The sequence below is a fragment of the Nyctibius grandis genome, chromosome 18 (assembly GCF_013368605.1).
Source record: "Nyctibius grandis isolate bNycGra1 chromosome 18, bNycGra1.pri, whole genome shotgun sequence".
In the NCBI taxonomy this organism is placed as follows: Eukaryota; Metazoa; Chordata; class Aves; order Nyctibiiformes; family Nyctibiidae; genus Nyctibius; species Nyctibius grandis.
This window is the reverse complement of record NC_090675.1, coordinates 1,338,060-1,357,695: the sequence shown is the minus strand read 5'-3', so window position 1 is coordinate 1,357,695 and position 19,636 is coordinate 1,338,060. Positions and strand designations below refer to the sequence as shown.

General features: G+C 61.2%; 1 protein-coding gene across 2 annotated transcripts in view; it reads right to left on the bottom strand.

Annotated features, from left to right (window-relative positions):
• SMG6 (SMG6 nonsense mediated mRNA decay factor) overlaps window positions 1-19,636 on the bottom strand; it is a 117,448-nt gene that overhangs the window by 7,343 nt on the left and 90,469 nt on the right. The window contains exons 14-16 of one of the 2 annotated variants that reach the window (XM_068415993.1): window positions 11,232-11,408; window positions 8,066-8,215; window positions 687-840 (exon numbers count right to left, since the gene is read on the bottom strand). In XM_068415993.1, coding sequence (XP_068272094.1) covers window positions 687-840; window positions 8,066-8,215; window positions 11,232-11,408 — 481 coding nt within the window. The remainder of the gene's footprint in view (window positions 1-686; window positions 841-8,065; window positions 8,216-11,231; window positions 11,409-19,636) is intronic. The other variant, XM_068415994.1, reaches the window with a different exon arrangement.

The following is a 19,636-nucleotide window of genomic DNA, read 5'->3' as shown; positions in this document are numbered from 1 at the left end:
AGTGCCAGGCTGGCACCGGGACGCGGCGGGCGCCGGAGTGGCAGCGGCCGCAGGAACGCTACCTCCAGCCCGGAGCGCGATCAAACAACCCGAGCAAAGGCATCTCACCAAATCCTCCCGCCACCCTGGGAGACCACCCAGCAGCACAGCCGTTATCTGCCAGGGTGAGTGTTTACCAATAACGGGAACCAGCTTGCTGTTTTACTGCGAGCTTTATAAGGATAAAAAGAAGGGCTGGGCTTGAGCAGCTCTGAGACGCTGGGACACAGGGCCGGCCATTTGCTCAGGCTGCCTAAGCCCCAGCTCAGCTGGGATAAGCTATCTGCTCGGATTGTTTAACAATCCCTTCTCCTTGCTCCCTCCAAAACTCCCTCCAAATCCCATTTAACACCCGCCTGCCTCTCCCAGCCCCTAGCATCCCCAAATTCACCAGGAGGAGAGGAGTCTGCTGAGCACCGTGGGCAGAAAGCTGGCAGGGAGAAGGGTGACGTGGGCTGAAGGAACACTGGCCACGGCTGGGATGAGACAGGGCAGGACAGGGGCCAGCCCCATGGCACGAGCTGACTGGCTCCAGACCACACAGGCACTGCGGGCATGTGGGGCATGGAGAGAAGGAGCCAGCACGGAGGGACAGCCCATGCCCGGGGAGAGGGGAAGCCCCTCGCCACAGCACTGGCCCTACTCACCGATCAGGGGTACCACCAGGATGAATTTCCTGCAGTCCAGCAGCGTTATCAAGCTGCTGAGGTGGTCGATGAAGCCGTTGGTGTCTGGGACCAGGAAGACAGGTCTGATCTCCAGCTCCATCTGCCTCATTTGACTTTGGTCTTTCAGCACGGCCTGGAGGAGAAGGACACGTGATGAGTAGGATGTCAGCCCTATGGCCTGTGGACCCCAGGAGCAGAAGATAAGGCTGGCTGGCCCGCATGCCTCTCGCAGCAAGGGCATGGAGGCTGCGTCCAGCCCACACCTCACACACCAGCTCCTGCAGGTTCAGAGCACACACATGGCGAGAGCTGCCAAGAGAGCCCTGTCCTAGGAAAACAGCCCTGTCCAGGCTCTGGGGAGAACGGCGACCAGCCTTGAACACAGAGGTGTTTCAGGAATTGTCCCGTTTGTGGGACTGGCAGTTGCCAGGACTATCTGCACCAGTGCCAAGAGACCGACCCTGATAGAAAACAGCAGGGAGAAAAAGGGGCTGGAGGACCGGGGGTTCTGGGGCTCCAGATGGAAACAGCTCAAGGTGACAACAGCCAAAACAAACCAGTCTGGGACACACAAGTCCTGCCAACAGCATCCTAACACAGGGACCCCGAGCAGGCAGCAGGAGGGGAGGTCTGTGGGGTGGGGATGCTTGGCTGAGCATCTCACTTACAGTCCCACCAGCTCCTGCACGTGCCTTGCCTTTCCCGACTACATCCAGCTGGGAAATCAGGTGGGTTCCAGCCCTGAAAACCCACAGCGCTGTCCTTGGCTGAGCCCTTCGCACCCTCTGGAGACCAGAGGTGCTCACACATCCATGGGAAGGGTCTGCTGGGTCTTACTAGCAACCCTACAGGGTTGCACCTGGACCTCTGGACAATGCCAGCTGCCAAAATGGGACCCAAGAGCTCACGTATTACTTTTGATGCTATCGAAGGACTTAGACTCTTTAGTCAGTCACAGGCTTAAAAAACTCAGGATGCTATTCTAGGGCTTCCTCTGCTTAAAAATAGCCTCCCTGGACTTGCTGATGTTTGTTGCCTCTAATAGGAACCGGTCACCCACGGAGCACAGCAGCGCTGCTGTGGAATACACCCACCCCGCAAACCCTCGCGAGACGTGCCTCAGGGCCAGGAGGTGCCCACCGTCCCCCTTCTGCCCGGCGCTACGGGGAGCTCCCCCTGCCCGGGGGGAGGATCTGAACCCTCCCGCAGTCACGCCGAAGCCTCGAAGGCACCCTGGAACGCCGAGCTGCACGGGCCAGCAGTGGCCATGGAAAGAAGTGGGTTTTAATCCATTTCCAAGTGTTGTCATCTGGCTTTAAATCAAGGCGGCTTGATGCTGCCACCTCCCACAAGTGTCTCCAGGCAAGGCAGCAACCATAACCTCCCCATGGGCCTCCCACCCTCCTCCTGGCAGCGCCGGTCCCGGGGCCACAGCTCCCACTGAGCCCGAGGGCAATGGGCAGAGCGGGGGGAGCGCACCAGGTCCCATCTGCTGTGTGACAGCTCTGCGCTGGCACGACAGCGCGAGGATACACGTCCCCCATGGCGCAGGGGCAGCTGCCATGGCACCAGCGTCCCCGTACAGACGCTGCCGTGGCCAGAGATGTGCCGGATGCCGTCCCTGCCTTCGCCCGGGGAGGTGCTGGCACTCCCCTGCAGCACTGGAAGAGCTACAGCCAGGGACAAGCTGGGGACAACCCCGGCACGGCGCTGGCACTGCCTCGTGCTGTGGGGAGGGCGGCACGTGGAGCTTCTCCCCAGGGTTTGGGGTGCGGGAGGAGATGCTCATCCCTGGTGAGCTCCACCTGCCACGGGGAGCTTCTCCCCAGGGTTTGGGGTGCGGGAGGAGATGCTCATCCCTGCTGAGCTCCACCTGCCACGGGGAGACGGCGAAGGGCCCCGTCGGCCAACGCAGAGACCCAGAGCGAAGAGACACGGCAAAGAGGTCGATGGCCCTGAACTCGCAAGAAGAAGGGGGGGGAACCACGCGGCCTCCGCTGGGCGGTGACAGCCCTACACGAGCAAGGGCTGGTGGCACGAGGGGACCCCCGCCTGCGCCCCGATACGGCTCCCCCACCCCGGGGCTCACTCCGCTCCGTGCAGGTGACCTCGAAGCTCACCCACCCCTTGGGCTGGGGGGCGCAGGGCTGATGGCGGGGGCGGGGGGCGGTACCCTCGTGTGTGGCATTTGCCCCAGCGGCTCTCGCAGGCCGTACCCGGCCGATTCCTGGCAGGCGCGAGCGACGCCTGTGCCGGCCGTCACGTCCCATTCCGCTCGCCCGGGCCGCCCGGTGAGAGAAGGACACAGGATGCGCCGGGAGTGAAAGAGCGAGGTCGGCGGGGAGCGTGCCAAGTCCCCGCGCACAGCTCTGGGCCGCTCGGGGAGCCAGAGGGAAACTCGCCTTTGCAGAGTTCAGAGGCCGGCAGCGAGATTTATTTTTGTTTGTGTGAGTAAAAGGCTGCAGAAGCCTCCGGCCAAGGGGTTTTCGGGGGGGAGAGGAGTGGCCTGTGATTCATGCGGACGCTGGCTGGCCCCGAGCCAGAGATGAACGGGAGCCCATGTGCGGGGAACCGGGGAGCGCCGCGTTAACCCTTCTGCGGGTGCGTGGGACACGGTCCCGCGGGGAGGAAGGAGGGGGTGCAGGGACGCGCATCGGGATGCTCGCGGCTGGGACCCGGCAGCTGTGCCACCACTGCTGCCAGAAAGGAGCTGCTGGTCCCGCCGTGCCTCAGTTTCCCTGATGGGAGCATGAGGAGACAGTGGCCCCGCACCCCGACGGGAGGTGGAGTTCGGAGGAGACCCTGGGGAGAGCGGCACGGTTAGAAGGGCGGCGGTACAGCCCCTCCTTGGCCCAAGGGCTTTAGGATGGCCGGATCTCAGCCTTGTCTTATTGGGGTTAAACACGCTGCACAGCTCCATGGCAGTGACCCCGTGGCAGGGGACCTCTGGGGCCGGGGGCTCTCTGCTCCCCCCATCTCCTACCTCCTGCACCCACACGCTGCAGCCGTCAGAGCTGCTCCCACCCGCAGCCCCCTGCCCGTGTCCCTGCTCCGGCCACGGGGCCTTCTACCAGGAGCGTGGCCGGAGGCGGAGGTGGCTCCCCCGGCTGCCCCAGCTGGTGGCAGCACTGAGATCAGACACTCCTGCGCACACAGTCCCAAATTCCCAGCTCATCCATCAGCTGGGATCACCTGGGGGATTCCCCGGAAGGCGCTGCCCTGCCGAGGGCTTCCAGGGGGGACAGGCCACTGGTCCCCGAGAGCCAGGCCACCCGGCAATACCTCTGCAGAGTGCCAGGGTGGGGACCCGAGGGTCTCCACCACAAGCACAGAACAGGAGGGGCTCCACATGGACCCCCGAGGCTTGGCACACGGACCCCAGAGCTCCTCTGCCCGCAGTGCCCCGCTGCCTTCGGGATGGCTCGTCCGGGGTCACACCGCTCTGCCAGGACAGATGGGCCGTCACCATCCTGCCACCACCTCTCCTGCCCCAACCGCGGGCAGACCCGGCGCCGCTGCCCCTTCCAGCCCCGCGGGGGATCGGAGGCGGATTTTCCAGGGCCGAGAACAATGCCTCTCTAGTCTCTGCTCGAGGGCTTCCTCCTCCCAAGGTTCGTCTTCCTCAGGAGTAAACGTGCCCCGTGCCTGGTAGCGCACCGGGGCCGCCGCCGTGGCGGAGCCGCCGTGGGTGGGTGTGCGCCTTCCGCAGCCGGCACCCACCCGCTCCCAGGCAGGTGCGTGTCGGCGCGTGTGCACCCGCGGCCATTGTTCCTGCGCGCCGAGGAGAGCGTGAATGGGACACGGCTAAATTTAGCCACTTACTCACGCTCCCGCCACAAAGGAGCGGCTGCATCTTAAGGGGGCGGCCGTTCCGTGGGCTCAGGAGGGACAGGAGAGCGGCTATTTTGGGAAGACATGTCATAATTGGCCGCCCCGGTTAAGCTGCTTCTGTAATGCTGAGCAAAACAATAGCAGCATCCAGAGGAAGAGCCTGTTATGTTTCAGGTGGGATGTTTTCAACCGGTCAGGAAACTCGACCGCTCCCAGCGCGCAGCGGCGGCACAAAGGACAGGGGACGCTGAACAGCACGGAGCGAGGGCCTGGCCAAGCGGCGGGGGAGCGGGGCAGGGCCCGGGGCTGGCTGGGGACACCGCTGCCCGCACCACTGCCACCCCCTCTCGCCCCCCCAATACAGCACACACGTGTGTGCCTGGTCTTTCTCCTCACCCCGGCGCATCACTGCCATCGCCAGCCTGTGACACGGGGCTGGCAGGCGGCTCCGTCCCAGCCTGGGCGAGCGGTGAGGGCAGAGGCAGGCTGGCAGCAGAGCTGGGGAGCTCCAGCCAACCCCTAACCCAGGGCCAGGCAGCACAGGGCTGCCTCATGTAACCATTTTCCTTGGAAAGGACCTTTAAGATCATCGAGTCCAACCGTCACCCTAACAACACTACCAAGTCCACGACCAAACCACATCCCTAAGCACCACATCTACTCGTCTTTGAAACACCCTTGCCTCCTCCTCGCAAGCAGGGCTGCCCAGGGACACAGGAGGCTACAACCTAACCCCGCTCTGGGCTATCTGCCCCCTTCAGAGTGATGGTTTTGGGGTCCAAGCTCGTGTAAGGGAACAGAGCTGAGCTCTCCTGTTCCCTCTGCAGCCTGTGCTGGCCGAGGGCCACCCCCGTTTGCCATTTCCCCTGCCTGGACCTGCACCTCCCTGGCAGCTTGAGCTGCTGTCCTGCATACACCCAGCCAGGGCAGCGTGGTGAAGCCCGAATCCCCCTCGAGGTGTAAATGTGACCCCAGCACTGGTTGTGGTTGGGAGCTACAACAAGGACCCGCAGGGCTGCCCCGCCAGCTGACGCAGGGTGGGTAAAGCAGCAGCAGTGACCGTGGGGACAAGCATGGGGTGGATGATCTCCATCAGCAGCAGAGCGGGGCTGCAAGAGGTGGGGAGCACGGCAAAGACAAGGGGCTGGTGCCAGAAAGCCTCCTGGGGAGAAGGTAGGGAATTCACCTGTGAGAAGCACAACCCTGCACGGCCCGGGTGAGGCCATGACATCGTGCTCCCCTCGGGCACAGAAAGAAAATGGATGGCCAAGAGACGAAGGCTTTGCCCTGGGTCATCGCCTGCACCAGCAGGCTCCATGAGAGGCAGCGGTGGCACCGGGGCTCTCCGGGATGAGTCCCCACCGCCGCGCAGGGATGGGCACGTGGCCACGCGGGGAGAGCAGAGGCTCTCAGCCACGCAGAGACTGAAGCCGCATCTGCTGGACCCGGATGAATACGCAGAGCTGTGGCTTGTCCCCAGGATGATGAAAGGGGGCCTCGGAGAGCAGCCGATGCGTGAACTCCGTAGGTGAGCAGTGAACAAGAGAAATGGGCTGTAACAGGGCAGGCAGAAGGTCCCCAGGTCCCAGGAAACACACAATCTCTTGAGAAGATCAGAAAGGTCAAGGACCCCAGGCCAAGAGGGGGAAAGCGGAGGGGGTGGACGCTGAGCTGGCTCTGACCTGGCCTCCCCACTTTCCACCCGAGCCCCTCTGCTCCCCTGGCTCCGGCTGCGTGGCCAGTACCAGGGCAAGCACACATGTTCTGCTCCGGGCTGTTCCCAGCCAGCTACAGGCTGGATGACTTTACCGAAACCCCAAGGACTTCTCCTCCACCCCGCGCCTCCAACTGCACCTCAGCTCTCAGCTGTGCAGCCCCCGAAGCTGCCCACACCCTCAGTTTGACCTCTCTCTGCCTGCGAGCATCGGCCCCAGCACGGCCGGGGAGGAAGGGAGGAGCACGCCGAGGGGGGAGAAAGCCCCTGACAGCACGAGGCAGCCCCCACTCTCCCCGCAGAACGGGCAGCGGCCATCCCGGGGGGGCCCGGCTGCAGCTGGGCTCTGCTGCGCGCTGCCCTCCCCGAACACGTGCAGTTCCTGTTTGCTGTGTCTGTACAAGGCGGTGGGAAGTGGGGAATTTACTTACACCTCCCCGCTTAACAACCCTGGGAGGCTGGAAGGCTTCAGGCCGCTTTAATTTACAGCCCATCTCTCCAATCTCTCCCTCAGTTCGCTGCCGCTTTCTTCCTCCTCGTATTAATGCGACCCAGGTACCTGCCAACAATAATGGACTCGCTTGCGGGGGCGGCCCCTCCCTCCCGGGGCAGCTTCTACCTTCGCCTTGATATGAATTGCTGAAAATTCAAATGAAAAGAAAAAAAAAAAAAGAAAGAAAAGACGAGGCGCAATCTGCGAGGTCGGGGTGGGTTTGGAAAAGCGAAGCGCAGTGGTTGCGGGCCCGGCGCCAGCAGCCCGAGGGTACACATGTGCACGCTCTCCCAGTAGGGCCTTCAGCAGCCCTGTTTTACAACCACCTCGGCACACACTGCAGAGTTCACGCATATGGCCAGACAGATGTGTCTGGCTTACGTTCAAGGCTGGAAAATGAAGAATTATGGAAGTGAAGGGCCCTGGGCATTAGAGAGGGCGGAGGTGAGGGGGAGGGGAGCCAGGGAGAATTTTTCCTCTGCTGAGAAATCCTCATCTGGGCCGCGAGGCTGGAGGAAGAGGGGATGCGAGCGGCGAAGGCAGCCAACAGCCATGCATGTGAGAGCGCTCTTAAAGCCACAGCCTGCACCGTCAGGCGGCTGCTCCCAGTCCAACCAGTTTACTTCACCGGCTCCCACTGGGAAACACGCTCAGATCAGGCCAGGGCCAGGCCAGGGTCACCTGTATCCCGTCTGTTTGTCCCCATAACGATGGCAACGCTTTGCAAGCAGCGCTCTGGCTGCAGCAGCCGCTCGCAGACTATTTTTCCTGCCGCTGGCTCTCACATGAACTCTGCCGTTCACGTCCCACCCTCTCCCCTGTCTGCCTGTGCCCCGCTGCACAGAAAAGCTGATTTCTTGCTGCCACGAAGCCTCTGCCCTGGGCAGGGGGACAGCTCACTGCCTGGCAGGCACTGCCTTACAGCCACCGGCACAGCACAGCCCTGCCAGGGCTCCTGCGGGTGCTGGCAGCTCCACGGAGAAGCTACGTCTGGCTTCATGAGGGTCCCAGGAGTCCCTGAAACATTCATCTCAGGGCCTGGAAGGGCAGGTCTTACCCTGGGTGGGGGACAGCAACGTCAATTCGGCCCTTCCACTGAAGGCAAAGCTAAGCTCGCTGCTGGGTTTCACAGAGGCAGCACGGGGCACTTACACCGGGGAAGCTCAGGGTGCTACGGGACATCCCGAGAGGCCACCGGTCCTGAAGCGTGGCAGGGAAAGGGCCGCACACCATCGGCACAGCGAGGCAGGATCAGCCCATGCACAAAAGCAAAGCAGCTCCCAGCCAGCTCGGGCGCCGCGGCCGCACAGCCCGTCCTACCTGAATCTTGTCTTGACGCCGCTGCTGCTCTGCTACTTTCCTGGCCAGGGCTTGCTTCTTGGCTCTGAGCTCCTTGATGTCCATCTCTCCTCCGCTGCCTTCAGCCTCTGAATCATCTTCAAATGCCTCAATCCTCACATCATCTTCCTTCTTCCAGGAAATGCAGAAAGACAAAAAAAAAAAACAGGAGAGAAGTCATTGTAAGGGGTGCTGGTGGCAGGGACCGTGCTCGTTCTGCTCTCCCCCTTCCAGTGGACAAACCCCTGCCACGCACGGTCCATCGCCGCTTGCTGATGGGCGACTGACTATTTCTAAACATCCAAAAGAAGTAAAACAAAATAAATAAACACCCAGGAAATGACAAGGTGAGACAGGAGGTAACGAGGCAGGGAAGGCAGTGACCAGGCAGGGCAGGGGCAGCCCCCTCTTAAAGCTCTGCTCTAAAAATCAAACCTTCCTCACCTTGGAAAACTCTTCCCACAGCCCTGGGCGAGTCACTGATCTTTTATAGGCTTCAGTTCTGTAAAACCATGGGTTTGCCCTGTCGCTCCGCTCTGCCTGGCTGTTTAGGCTGCCCGTGCCTCTCCCCCACTGCCTGCACCAGGGCTGCGCAGCGCTGCTCCAACACCGCTGCCCCATCCCAGGCTACACACACGGGCTGAGTGTCTTGATGGGAACCCATGAACCCATGAGACCCGTGAACCCGGATCCATGAACCCAGGAGACCAAAGAGCCCATTCCCCTGCTCCGTTTTGATCTCTGAATAGGCCAGAGGGATTCCTGCACCCACCCCAAACCTTCCAGCTGGGCTGGTACAGATGTTTTAAAAGGAGATGCTCAATCTTGATTTTAAAGCTCCACATGATGGAGAATCCTCCACCATGTCTCGAGGTAGTCAGCTCAACGGTTAATTACTTCCTCTATTAACATTTGCGTCCTACTTCTAGTCTGCCTTTGCCATGCTTCTGCTGGCCAGGAACCTTGTCTTTGATGACCTGAAGGGTCCTCGGTTCTCCAACCTCCTGCCCGCATAGGTGCTTCTGGACCATGTTGCATCTTCACCCTCTCCTGGAGACCCTTCCCTGGCTCTCCCCACCGGGAGGTCTGCGGACCCTTCCCAGTATGCCTGCACTACCTGACCTGGAGACCCCAGAACGAGCCATGCTGTTCCTAGCCCAGGTGAAGACCTTTCCCTATGCACCCAAATCTCCGGGACACAGGAGGGCGGGAGGTGGTGGCTGGTGTCCAACTGGGGATCAGCCACAACCCAGTTCCCCCTCCAGCTTCGCTGCTCTCCCCAGTTGCTCCCTGCCCAAAGGGGAGACCACAAGTCCCTGTTCCTCAACACGTCCCCCACTAGCAGCTGCCTGCACACACGTACTGCCCAGGAGCCCAGCCCCCAGCCCCGCCATCACCCGTCTCCCCTTCTCTGCACAAAAGCCAAGGGTTGTGATGGGACTGGGAAGAGTTCCCAGGTGGCACCCGGGCAGAAAGACCCCCTCGGAGCCCGCAGCGGGCTGCGGGGGATGGATCCTGCATAAGAGGGTCCCTCAGAGGGATAAGAGCATCGCTCCACTCCCTGCCCCTGCGCAGGAGCTTGCAGGCTTCATTTAGAACAACCCCAGCACTGCACAGTCGCGTACTCAATCATCTCACCCCGACCGCACACCCGCCTGGCCACAGAACCACGTACTCTTCTCTCCTTGTGACTCTTTAGCCATGGGAAGGAGGAAGACGGAGCCCTCAGGCTCACTTCCCTCTGCCGGGCCAGCCTGGACCACAGGGGATGGGGGGATGCTGCCAGAGGGACAGCGTCGCGCCAGGGCCTCGGGGAAAAGTGTGTGCCAGCTGCAGGTCTGCTGCGGTGGGTCGGGATCCTCTTGCCCAGGCTGATGGTGGTCACGCTGGCGAGTTGGAAGCTCCCTTGCGAGCAGAGCCCAAGAAGGAAGCCCCAGGGTTGCGCAATGAGCTCAGGCAGAGGTTCCCACAGCCGAGCAGAGACTGTGGGGACGGGGCAGGAGGGAGCTATCCTCCACACCGTGTTTGTTCACAGCAGGAACCGGAGAGACCGACCCAACAAAAGGAGAACAGGCCCGTCCCTGTCATACACTGGGTAGAATTTGAAGACCCCTCCATATCACATGCTTTTGGTGGTGTCACCATGAAAACCTCCTGCATCTTCTCCAGAAGAGGACAAGGGTTCAGGTCTCCCATCTTACAGAGACATCTCTTGCTGCCTGGGGTTTTGCTCTGAGCCTCAGTGCAAAAAAGCCACCTCAAATCTGTCCCCTGCTCAGCCGGAGCTGGCTGCTGGGACAAGGAGGGTGCACACTCCTGCTTGGGGCTCCTCCGGCTGCCAGCTCCCTGGGGCACCCGGGGCCAGGGGCCACCCAGCGCCGCAGGGGCAAGGTGCCATGCCCTGCCCGGGGCGATAGCCCCTCTGGCTCTGCAGCACCCGGCTCCGGCGCAGGGAGGGGACCCGGGGCGAGCCAGGGCAGCGCCAGGCCACCCAGCTCCCCGCTCCCAGCGCCTCTGCCCCTCTCTCCTGTTTCCTTGGCCTTTCCAACTGCAAGATTAAACAGAAGAAAAGAGTCAACCTGCAGAGCGGCTGGCAGGGCCCTTAAACACACACACGGAGCCTGGAGTGAAGCAGGGCCTACAGGAACAAGCAAGGGCAGAAAAACAAGAGTTGAATTCCTTAATCACATCAGGATGTGAGAGGCAGGGGAGGGCCGGGGCGCCAATGTCAGCTCTTCCTGTACGTGTGCTGGAGGCTGGAGCTCAGGCCTCCGCCGCAACGAGCTCCACGGCTATAAACTTGATCCTGAAGCTGAACCCTGACACCCCCTCGCCCACCTCCTCTCCCGGGGCCGCGGCGTTGCACGTTATTAAAGCTTCCCCCCCCCCGCAAGCCTGGCTTCGGGTATGAACAAGCAGCATCTGGAACTCATAGCAGCGTGCGAGGTAGAGGTTGGACTGGCAGGAAAGGGCACAAGCGAAGCACACTCGGGAGACAAGGGCTGTGCACCATTTGCCCCCCCCTCCACCTCCCCCCATAACACGCAGCTCCGCCGGCTATAAATAGCGGGAGCTGGAGGGCAGGCAGGGGCTGGGCCCCACAGGGGTGATTCTTCCTTCGCCGAGGCGCGCTCTTCCCGCACGGTACCTGATCTTCCAGTTGTTTTCCCTCTTGGCTTCCCATTTCCTTTCCCATGGCGTCTGGGACGGGTGCCACTGACACATATTTTCCACCCTTGAATGCCAGCAAAGGCTCTTCTTGTCCACAAAGGGCTTCCAGGAAATACTTCAGAACTGTGACCCTCTTGCAGTCGGCTGCAATAACCTACGGGGTGAGGACGAGGGGGTTGGAGAGAGGGAAGGGAAAACAAAGTCAGTGCAAAGGGGAGGCGGATGGGCAACGGCCAGGGGGAAACGTTCGGGGCTAGAAGGCCCCGTGGGACGCAGGCAGCACCGCACAGCACCGCAGGGATGTGCGGGGTGCCCCTCTTCTTCTAAACATGGATGGAAGGGGTTTGCCCATGCCTCGTAGCCCAGTGTCCCCAAGGAAAAGGAGGCAGGCGAAGTCAGGACACCCAGCACCTATCCGTGTCCTGTCAGGCACCCCAGGGCTGCCGGGGGCCAGCCAGCCCCCTGCCCAGCCCCACCAAACGGGGGAAAGTCCTGCTGAAGTGTGAGAGATGAATGATGTGGCCTAACCTTACTGTTTTGTTTCAGCCCCATCGCCAGATTCCCCCTGCAAAAGCCAGGGGATGCAGGTGCGAGAGCCGGCGGGTGGGGGAGAAAAGCTGAGCCCCTCCTCATCTCCAGCCCGACCCTGTCCCACGGGCCCATCTCATGGACCAACTGGGCAGCCCCGTCAGGGAGGCTGGGACAGATCTGGCCAGAAGGAAACTCAATAGCTTGGGTAATTATCCAATTTATGAGGCTCTCAAATGGAGTTTCCAGAGCGCGGGAGCCCGGTGCCTCGGCGGCCCCGTCCTGCACGGCACAGCCTCTGCCGGCGCCTCCGCCATGACCGGCCTCGGCTCAGCCCTCGGCCCCTCGCAGTGGGGCTCTGCACCTGCACAGCTCTCCCCTGGTGCCTCCTGCTGACCGGCATCACCCCGGGGAGCAGCAGATTTATAGGCAGAAAGTCAGCAAACGGAGGCTAGAAGTGCTACACGCTACGGAGACAAAGCCCACGTTGATGCCCGAGTTCCTCCTGCCGCCCCAAACCACCCTGGTTTTGCTCTGCTCATACAGCAACGCAGCCTCAGAGGCCCCCATCCCAAAAGGGTCCCCGCAGGCTCCCAGGACCGGGATCCCGAAGGCGGGGAGAGGCCCAGACCCCCCACAGGTGACTCAAACAGGCGCAGGGATGATGCCTGCTCCCCCCTGCACACTCCTGCCGTGCGATACCAACGCCGCACGCCCCGGCCCCGGCTCGTCACCCCGCCGTGCCCTGGTTGTGGCCATGCCCTGGTTGTGGCTGTGCCCTGGTTGTGGCCGTGCCGCGGTGAGCGGAGGGCTGGCAGCAGCCCCGCTGCACCAGGCTGCTGTGAGAGGAAACTTCTGCTCTTCCACAACGCTGCCAGTTTCCTCTCTGCGGACTAATTTTAACTGCAGTGCGTGTCAAAAACCTGACCCTCCTCTGACCTCCAACCTCCCACCCCGGCTACCACCTGAGCGAGGCACCCTCCCGCACTGGTAGCCGGGGCCCCTCTGTTGGAACCTGTCCCCCCCCCCCACCCCAGGACCCTGCGTCCCCCTGAACCTGCACCGACAGGCGGAGGGGGAGGAGAAGCCCCTTCCTCCCTGCAGGAGGCTGTCATCACTGCGTAGAGGTGGCGCGAGCAGGGTGATGGCAAGAATGCGATATTTCTGGGAGCAAGGGACCCGTAACCAGTGATTCTGCTCCTAAAAAATGTGTCCTACAGGACAGAGGTGAGCAAAGGACAAGGTGACACAGCCCTGGGAGTAGGTTGGGCTGCTGGGGACCCTCCTGCCCAGGAAAGCCCTTTGCTGCTTGGGACATCCAGCCAGGAGCAATCCCGGCAAGTGTCACTGCAGGAACATTTCCATCCTCCTGGCTCTCCTTTAGGAACGATTCTGCACATGGGAAAGTCAGAAGGAAAGAGAACTAAGAGCAAAGCAGGAATGGCTGTCATGGGAAACGTCCCCTCTGAGAGCTCCGGGCTGCGGTGGCCCGGGGGGGAAGTGGTGGAAACCTCCCCGCCTGCTTCATGCCCAGCTCGACGGGCTGATGCCACGGAGACCCGGCCTGACTCACGCGGGGTGACTGCAGCCCAGGGATTTTCCAGTCCCGGCATCTGCAGTTCCCTCGCACCCAGGCTGCTGCCCACCCCGCTGCCAGCACCCACGTGCCGTGGGACGCTGGGACGCGGCCGACAGCAGCAGCATCGGGGAAGGGGACGCAGGAGCTGTCTGGCTCGGTGGGGAAGAGATGGGCACCCCATCCTGACACCATTCCCACGGGATTTCTCAAGACACCTCTAGAAATAAAAGCCACCGCAGCTATTTTAGGACCCATGAGGTTTTCGTGTCTGCGTGAAGGGCTGGGTGCTGACACAGCTGCGGCGCAGCCATCTCTGCACAGCACAGGCTTAAATCTCGCCGTCAGAGCCTCCGGGGTTGGGAATGATCAGGCACATTGCAGAAGGGCTCCCTGCACCCGTGGCCGGGGACAAGGGCAGGTGGGTTCGCTCCTTCCTCCCCTGAAGAAGAAACAAGTAGGAAACACCAGATTTCCTGCCAAGCCAGCACAGCCCAATGCTTAAATTCAGCTCATCTGCTGGGGAGAAACGAGCCCAACTGCAGGCCCATGACATAATGCCCCAGCAACTCGTCTCATGAACACATTTTTCCAGCCCACATGAATGAAAAACAGGGAAGGAGCAAACACTCTTGCACATCCCCGTCACGTGCAGCCCTGCTCGAGGAGGACACGGCAGAGCCCCGGGGCCGCCGGCAGCCAGGCTGGCCCCGCCGCGGGGCAGCCCAGCCTCCGAGATGCTGGGAAAGAAGTGACCTGTGACTGGCACCCAGGTCTCTCTCGAACGGCGGAGTGGGACCTTGCGTGCCACGGAGCAACCTGCTTTGGTCAGAAACTTCCTGTTTCAGAGTGAAAACGAGAGTGCCCGCGGCAGCGCCGGGGTGCCCGGGGCTGTGGGGATGCTCCCGTGGCGACCTCAGAGCGGAGCGCGGTGAGGACGCCGGGAGCCGTGCCCACCCTTCCCGAAGGAACGGTCACCTCGTGTCAGTGTGTTTGGTGAGGTGGCAGCAGACAGCCCCGGCCCCGGCGGGGAACGCAGCCGCCCCCCGCGCCCCTTCCCCCTCCGAGCGTGCAGTGAGACAGCAGGAACCGAAAGCCTGGCTTCAACTCCTCGCTGGGTGTTAAAATAGGCCTGACACGCACGCAGCCGCGCGCAAAGGAAAACCGAAACTGAGAATTGCTGAAGTGGTCTGGTGCCCCCGGCCGTGACCCGGGCTCAGTTCCCCAGAGGCACAAGCAACCCAGGCACCGCCGAGCCCCTCGCCACCGCGGTGCCTCCTGGGGACACGTGGTTGGGGACCGGGCGTGGGGCAGAGGTGGCTTCAGCTGCAGCAGCCCCGATCGATCACCAGCCTGATTTCATCAGGCCCAGAGACGTTTCTAATCTCCTGCTGCATCAGACAGGTTAACCACCAGCCCCCAGCCCCAACCACCAGCCCCCAGCCCCAGTCCCGACCACCAGCTCCCAGCACCAGCCACCCTCCAGCAGGCTGGAGGCTTCCGGGGCACCCTGACTAGGCTCATTATCACTCCGACTGCTAATTAATGGGTCATACATTAACATACTAATCATTGAGTAAGACACAGCAGGACACACATTAACACACACTAACTGCTTGTAGAGACCCACCAGGCTGCACATTCGCTGTACCAGCTGTTGTATTTCCAAAGCCACTTTGCAGTGCCAGTGCCACCAGGACCCTGCGTGTGTCACCTCCTGCCAGCAGCCAGCAGGGTCCCCAGGTCTAACAAGGGGTCCCCAGATCGAACCAAGCTGATCCCCTCTATGGCCTCGGCTGTATTTTCCCCTGCAGATAAATCAGGCTGAAGGGAAAAGCTTCCCTGCGTGGTGCTCTAACGAGAGGAGGGCAGAGGAGTCCCACACGGGGTGGCTGGTACCCGGCTCAAAGGAGACGCAGCCCCAACACCAGCACGTGTCCCACAGGAGATTTAAGGGGAGGGCAGGGACTTGCTCTGAGTGCTGTGCCCGGGGGGGGGACACGTGCACCTGGTGCCGGCGCGGTGACACCACCAGAAACCAGCCAGGGTCTCGCTTTGGGTCAGAGGCACGTCTGGAGCCGGGGGGGGCAGCCCCTGCGCCCCGTTCCAGCCCTGCTGCTCCGCACACGGCTCTCCCGCAGCTCGGCAAATCGCTGTCACACCCACCGCCGCCTTCAATCAACTTTTACAACTTGTTAATTTTACGCAGCGTCCTAAAGAGCAAATAACCAGGAGGCAGGAATGCAGACTCCTTCAGCTGGTCCAGAGAGCCTGCGGCAGCCGAGCCAGCTGGCCAGGGGAGCCCCGCTCGGCCGCGGGGACCTGCCACATCCCGGGGGGGGACTTGGTCTGGAGAGGGCTGCCCTGTGCCCACGGCAGCCTCTGGCAATGCCACGCTGCTGCCAGAGGGACCCCGGCAGCTTCTCTCTCAACAAAACCTTAAGGCTCTGCGAGGAAAGAGGAAGGCAGCGGCTCTGGAGAAGGGTTTGCCTGGAGGACGGGCTGCCATCGGCTCCGCATTCCTGCGTGCGAGGGGGAGACACGAGCACATCCCGACAGCTGGATTCAGAAGGGGAAAAGGACATGAGAAGTTTTGAGTCATAGCACGGAGAGATCCCATCCCAGATTCGGAGATGGGAATGGGGTAGGACCGGGACTCAGAGCCAAGCTCCAGCACAACCCAGTGTGGGGATAACACTGTTTTTGCCACATCAGTTTAAACACGGCTTAGCTGAAGCAGCTGAACGATGCCGAAACCAAACGAGCCCCAAACAATCTAAACCACGCAGCGTCTACATGGCTCAGCTGAAACGTTCGCACTGACCCTGCTAAAACATCCACGCAGGCCGGAGCTAAATGCCTCCCAGTGCCCTGTGCCACCTCCTCCCATCCCCGGGGAGCCAGCTCGGAGGGCTGGAGGAGGAGCACCGAGGAGAACGCCCGCTTTGGTCTCATGCCTCCTGGGTTTTCATCTCGCAGGCTTGCACAAAAGCTGGGCTGGGTTCAACCCTGGACTTATCAGAGCCCAGCTCTTCTGGGCTTGTTCCCCAGCCAGGATGAGACCCAAGGAACCAACCCCACACCCTGCCCAGCCCCAAATACAGTTTGGAGGGGTTTGGCCACCTGGGTAGGGAGGACCAAAGCGTCCGTCACGGCTGGGCAGCAGCGCCCGCAGCTGGGTCGCAACCCTGGTTTCTGCAGCTGAGAGCTGGCTGCAGCCACAGCTTCTCTCAGAGAAACTTCTGATTTCAACTAATCCCACAAGCAAGTTCAGGGGACATAGCTCCCACATGCCTGCACCTCTGCGTGTGACCCGAGAAAGCGACTGTGGCTGCAACAGGGCCCAACCCAAGGCACCCCTGGCTCCAATGTACCTTGCTGCTGCCCTGGCTCTGCAGGATCCAGTGCCAGCACAGGCAGCACCTAGCACCAACCAGAGAGCACCCATGGGGAAAGGGTCACAGAATCACAGAATCAATCAGGTTGGAAGAGCCCTCTGGGATCATCGAGTCCAACCATTGCCCTGACACCACCATGGCAACTAGACCAGGGCACTAAGTGCCATGTCCAGTCTGTTCTTAAACCCCTCCAGAGACGGGGACTCCACCACCTCCCTGGGCAGCCCCTTCCAATGGCTAATGACCCTTGCTGAGAAGAAATGCTTCCTAATGTCCAACCTGAACCTCCCCTGGCCAAGCTTGAGGCTGTGTCCTCTTGTCCTACCGCTAGTTGCCCGGAAGAAGAGGCCGACTCCCACCCCGCTACAACCTCCCTTCAGGTAGTTGTAGACTGGACCCACCACACCCGTACCTGATGCTCCATCACAGCAGAGAGGTGCATCAGAAAACACCCAGGGAAGACAAAGAAGCCAGAAGAACCACTCCAGTTGCTCTTCCCCATTGCCACTGCTGGCAAACCACTTTCTCTGCAAAGCAGGGGCTCCCCGAAGGGAAAGCGCAGCCATGCCTTAGCCAAACCCCGCTCGCAGCACCCTGAGCCTCGCAGAGGCCCGGCTCCAGCCCCCGCACTGGGGCACAGGGTCTCAGACGAGTCATCGGAGCAGATGTGCTCTTGGCCTGGCAAACGCCTCCGTCTTTCCAACCTCGGCCACGCAGCTCGGCCAGGACTGGCCTTTAAAACTGGAAAGCAGGGTGGAAAGGGAGCCAGCTGCCCCCCACCACTGGGGTCTGCCGGGTTAAGCCCAGCCTTGCGTGTCCCACACAGTGATGCAAAGAAGACGCAGGGATGATACAAAGGTGCAAAGCGATAGATCTGAGCTGAGTCACCTCAGTTGTGGTGTCAGAGATCAGAAGCAGCTCTGAGCAGCCTCCACGGGTGCGGGGCAGAGGCACCCTGCACCCAAGGCACTGGTACCTGTCACCAGCTGTAGGACATGAAGGTGAGACCCAGCGACGCGGGGGAAGCTGTGAGCAATTCTGGGGCTCGGAGCCTGCTCTCAGCAAGCCCTCCCCGGAGGAGGGGATCCCTGCAGCGGCACACTGAGGGAGCAGCCCTCCCCAGAGCTGTCTGTCTGCCAGGGGCCAGTTCTCTCTCCCTGACTGGCACCTAGTGGCTGTGGGGCAGGAATACAGACCAAATTTTTACTGATCGAGGCCGAAAGACACTTAAAACTCTGTAGGAAAACCCCACGCTGCCACAGGTCCCAGCCTACGTCCCCGACGCTGCCCTATGAAACATCTCACAGCTCCTCCACACTCCCAATGCCGCCAGCTCCTCTCAGCTCTTCCCTTCCTTGGTGATGGCTTACCACAGGGCTGGGGAAAGCTGTTTGTCCACCCCAAAACACATCTGAGGGTGCTGCAGGAACCTTCGGTGGTTTGTGTGGAAGAGTCAACACCAAAGTCACCTGAAGCAGATGCCCTGAATGGAAAGCCGTCCTCCAGCCCCCTCTCAAGCTCCTGTGCCCACGATGACCTGGAGGGCTGGCTCCAGCCCAGCCCAGGACCAACTGCTCCTCTGAAGCGTGAGGAGCTACACAGCCCAGAGAGGAAAGTTTCTGATGGTTTCCAAACCAAGCTTTTGGCTTTCACTGATGCTTGGAAAGACTTGCCCTGATGTCTTATTCACCTGTTACATGTGCTAAAGAACCTTTTTGTCAGTTTGTCTCTCCAGCAAGCAGCAGCGTTTGCAGTAGGGAGCAGCTGGCTCCTGGCTGCATCCAACACCTTGTAGGCAGGAGGCGGGTGGTCGGCTTAATTTTACCCCCACCAGCTCATTCCTACTGGGCAGCAGCAAAATGAGAGAAAAGCATGACTTTAGCCTGGGTGAGAAGTCCTAGAGAAGACAATGGGGGACAGGAGGTCTCCACACAGCGATGGAGATGTTTCATCTGGTTTGTGACTGTGGCTCCTGCCTGGTTCTCACTGTGTCCTCAGGCATTGCTGCCAACAGCTCAGCGAGAGCTACGGGCTTCCCCACATTGCAAAACGTTGCCTCCAGTAAGACGTTGCAGGAATTTCTGCAGGAATTTCCGTTGGAGACAGCATTTGCTTCCACCTCTTGTGGCCACGTGCCCCAGCACTGGGCAAACCGATCCCTGCAGCTGTGAAATATCTGGGGCACTTCTGCTCTCCGAGGTGAAGCCTTGAGCACAGGACCACACGTTTCAACTGCTTGTCGGGAGAACAAGGGGCTAAAAGCTTTGAAAGAGGGAGATGACCCCGGGGGAAACAGCGAGTCACAGGCAGGGAGTCCCTGTCACAGCCCTCCCGATGCCCTCCTCCCTCCCACCCCAGCTCCCAGCACATCCCCAGACTTCCCAGGGGAAAAAAGAGAAAAATTGAGGCCAGAGAGTAAAGCCAAGATGAGTCGGAAGGAGCCTCCTCTGCTCCTCCCTTCCAGATCCCACTGGAATACTAACCAGGGAAGCCAAGTCCCTCAAAGCCTGCCCCAAGCCCGTGGTCCCGGCTGGGGAAGGAGGAAGGCAAGACCCGTATCCTCAGCGATGCCAACACGGCACCACCATCAGCTCCCACAGCGCGTGGGCTGCTCTCCCCGCTGCGAGAGCCTCCGGTCTCTGCCTTTGCAGGGACTGGGGGAATTTATTTCCTCTGCCATGGCGGAGGATGCCTGCCTGGCCAGAGGTTGTTTTGCAGAGTTAAGAAAGATAAGAAAGTGGTTAGCAGGCTCTTCGGTGGAGGAAGGGAGGATTGCTTAGTAAGGGAAAGGGGAGCGCTCCGCTCTCGGCAGACACACGCTGCCCTTCCTCTGGGGCCACCGCTCTGGGAGGCGCTGGCGGTGGGGACGAGGCCGGTCCA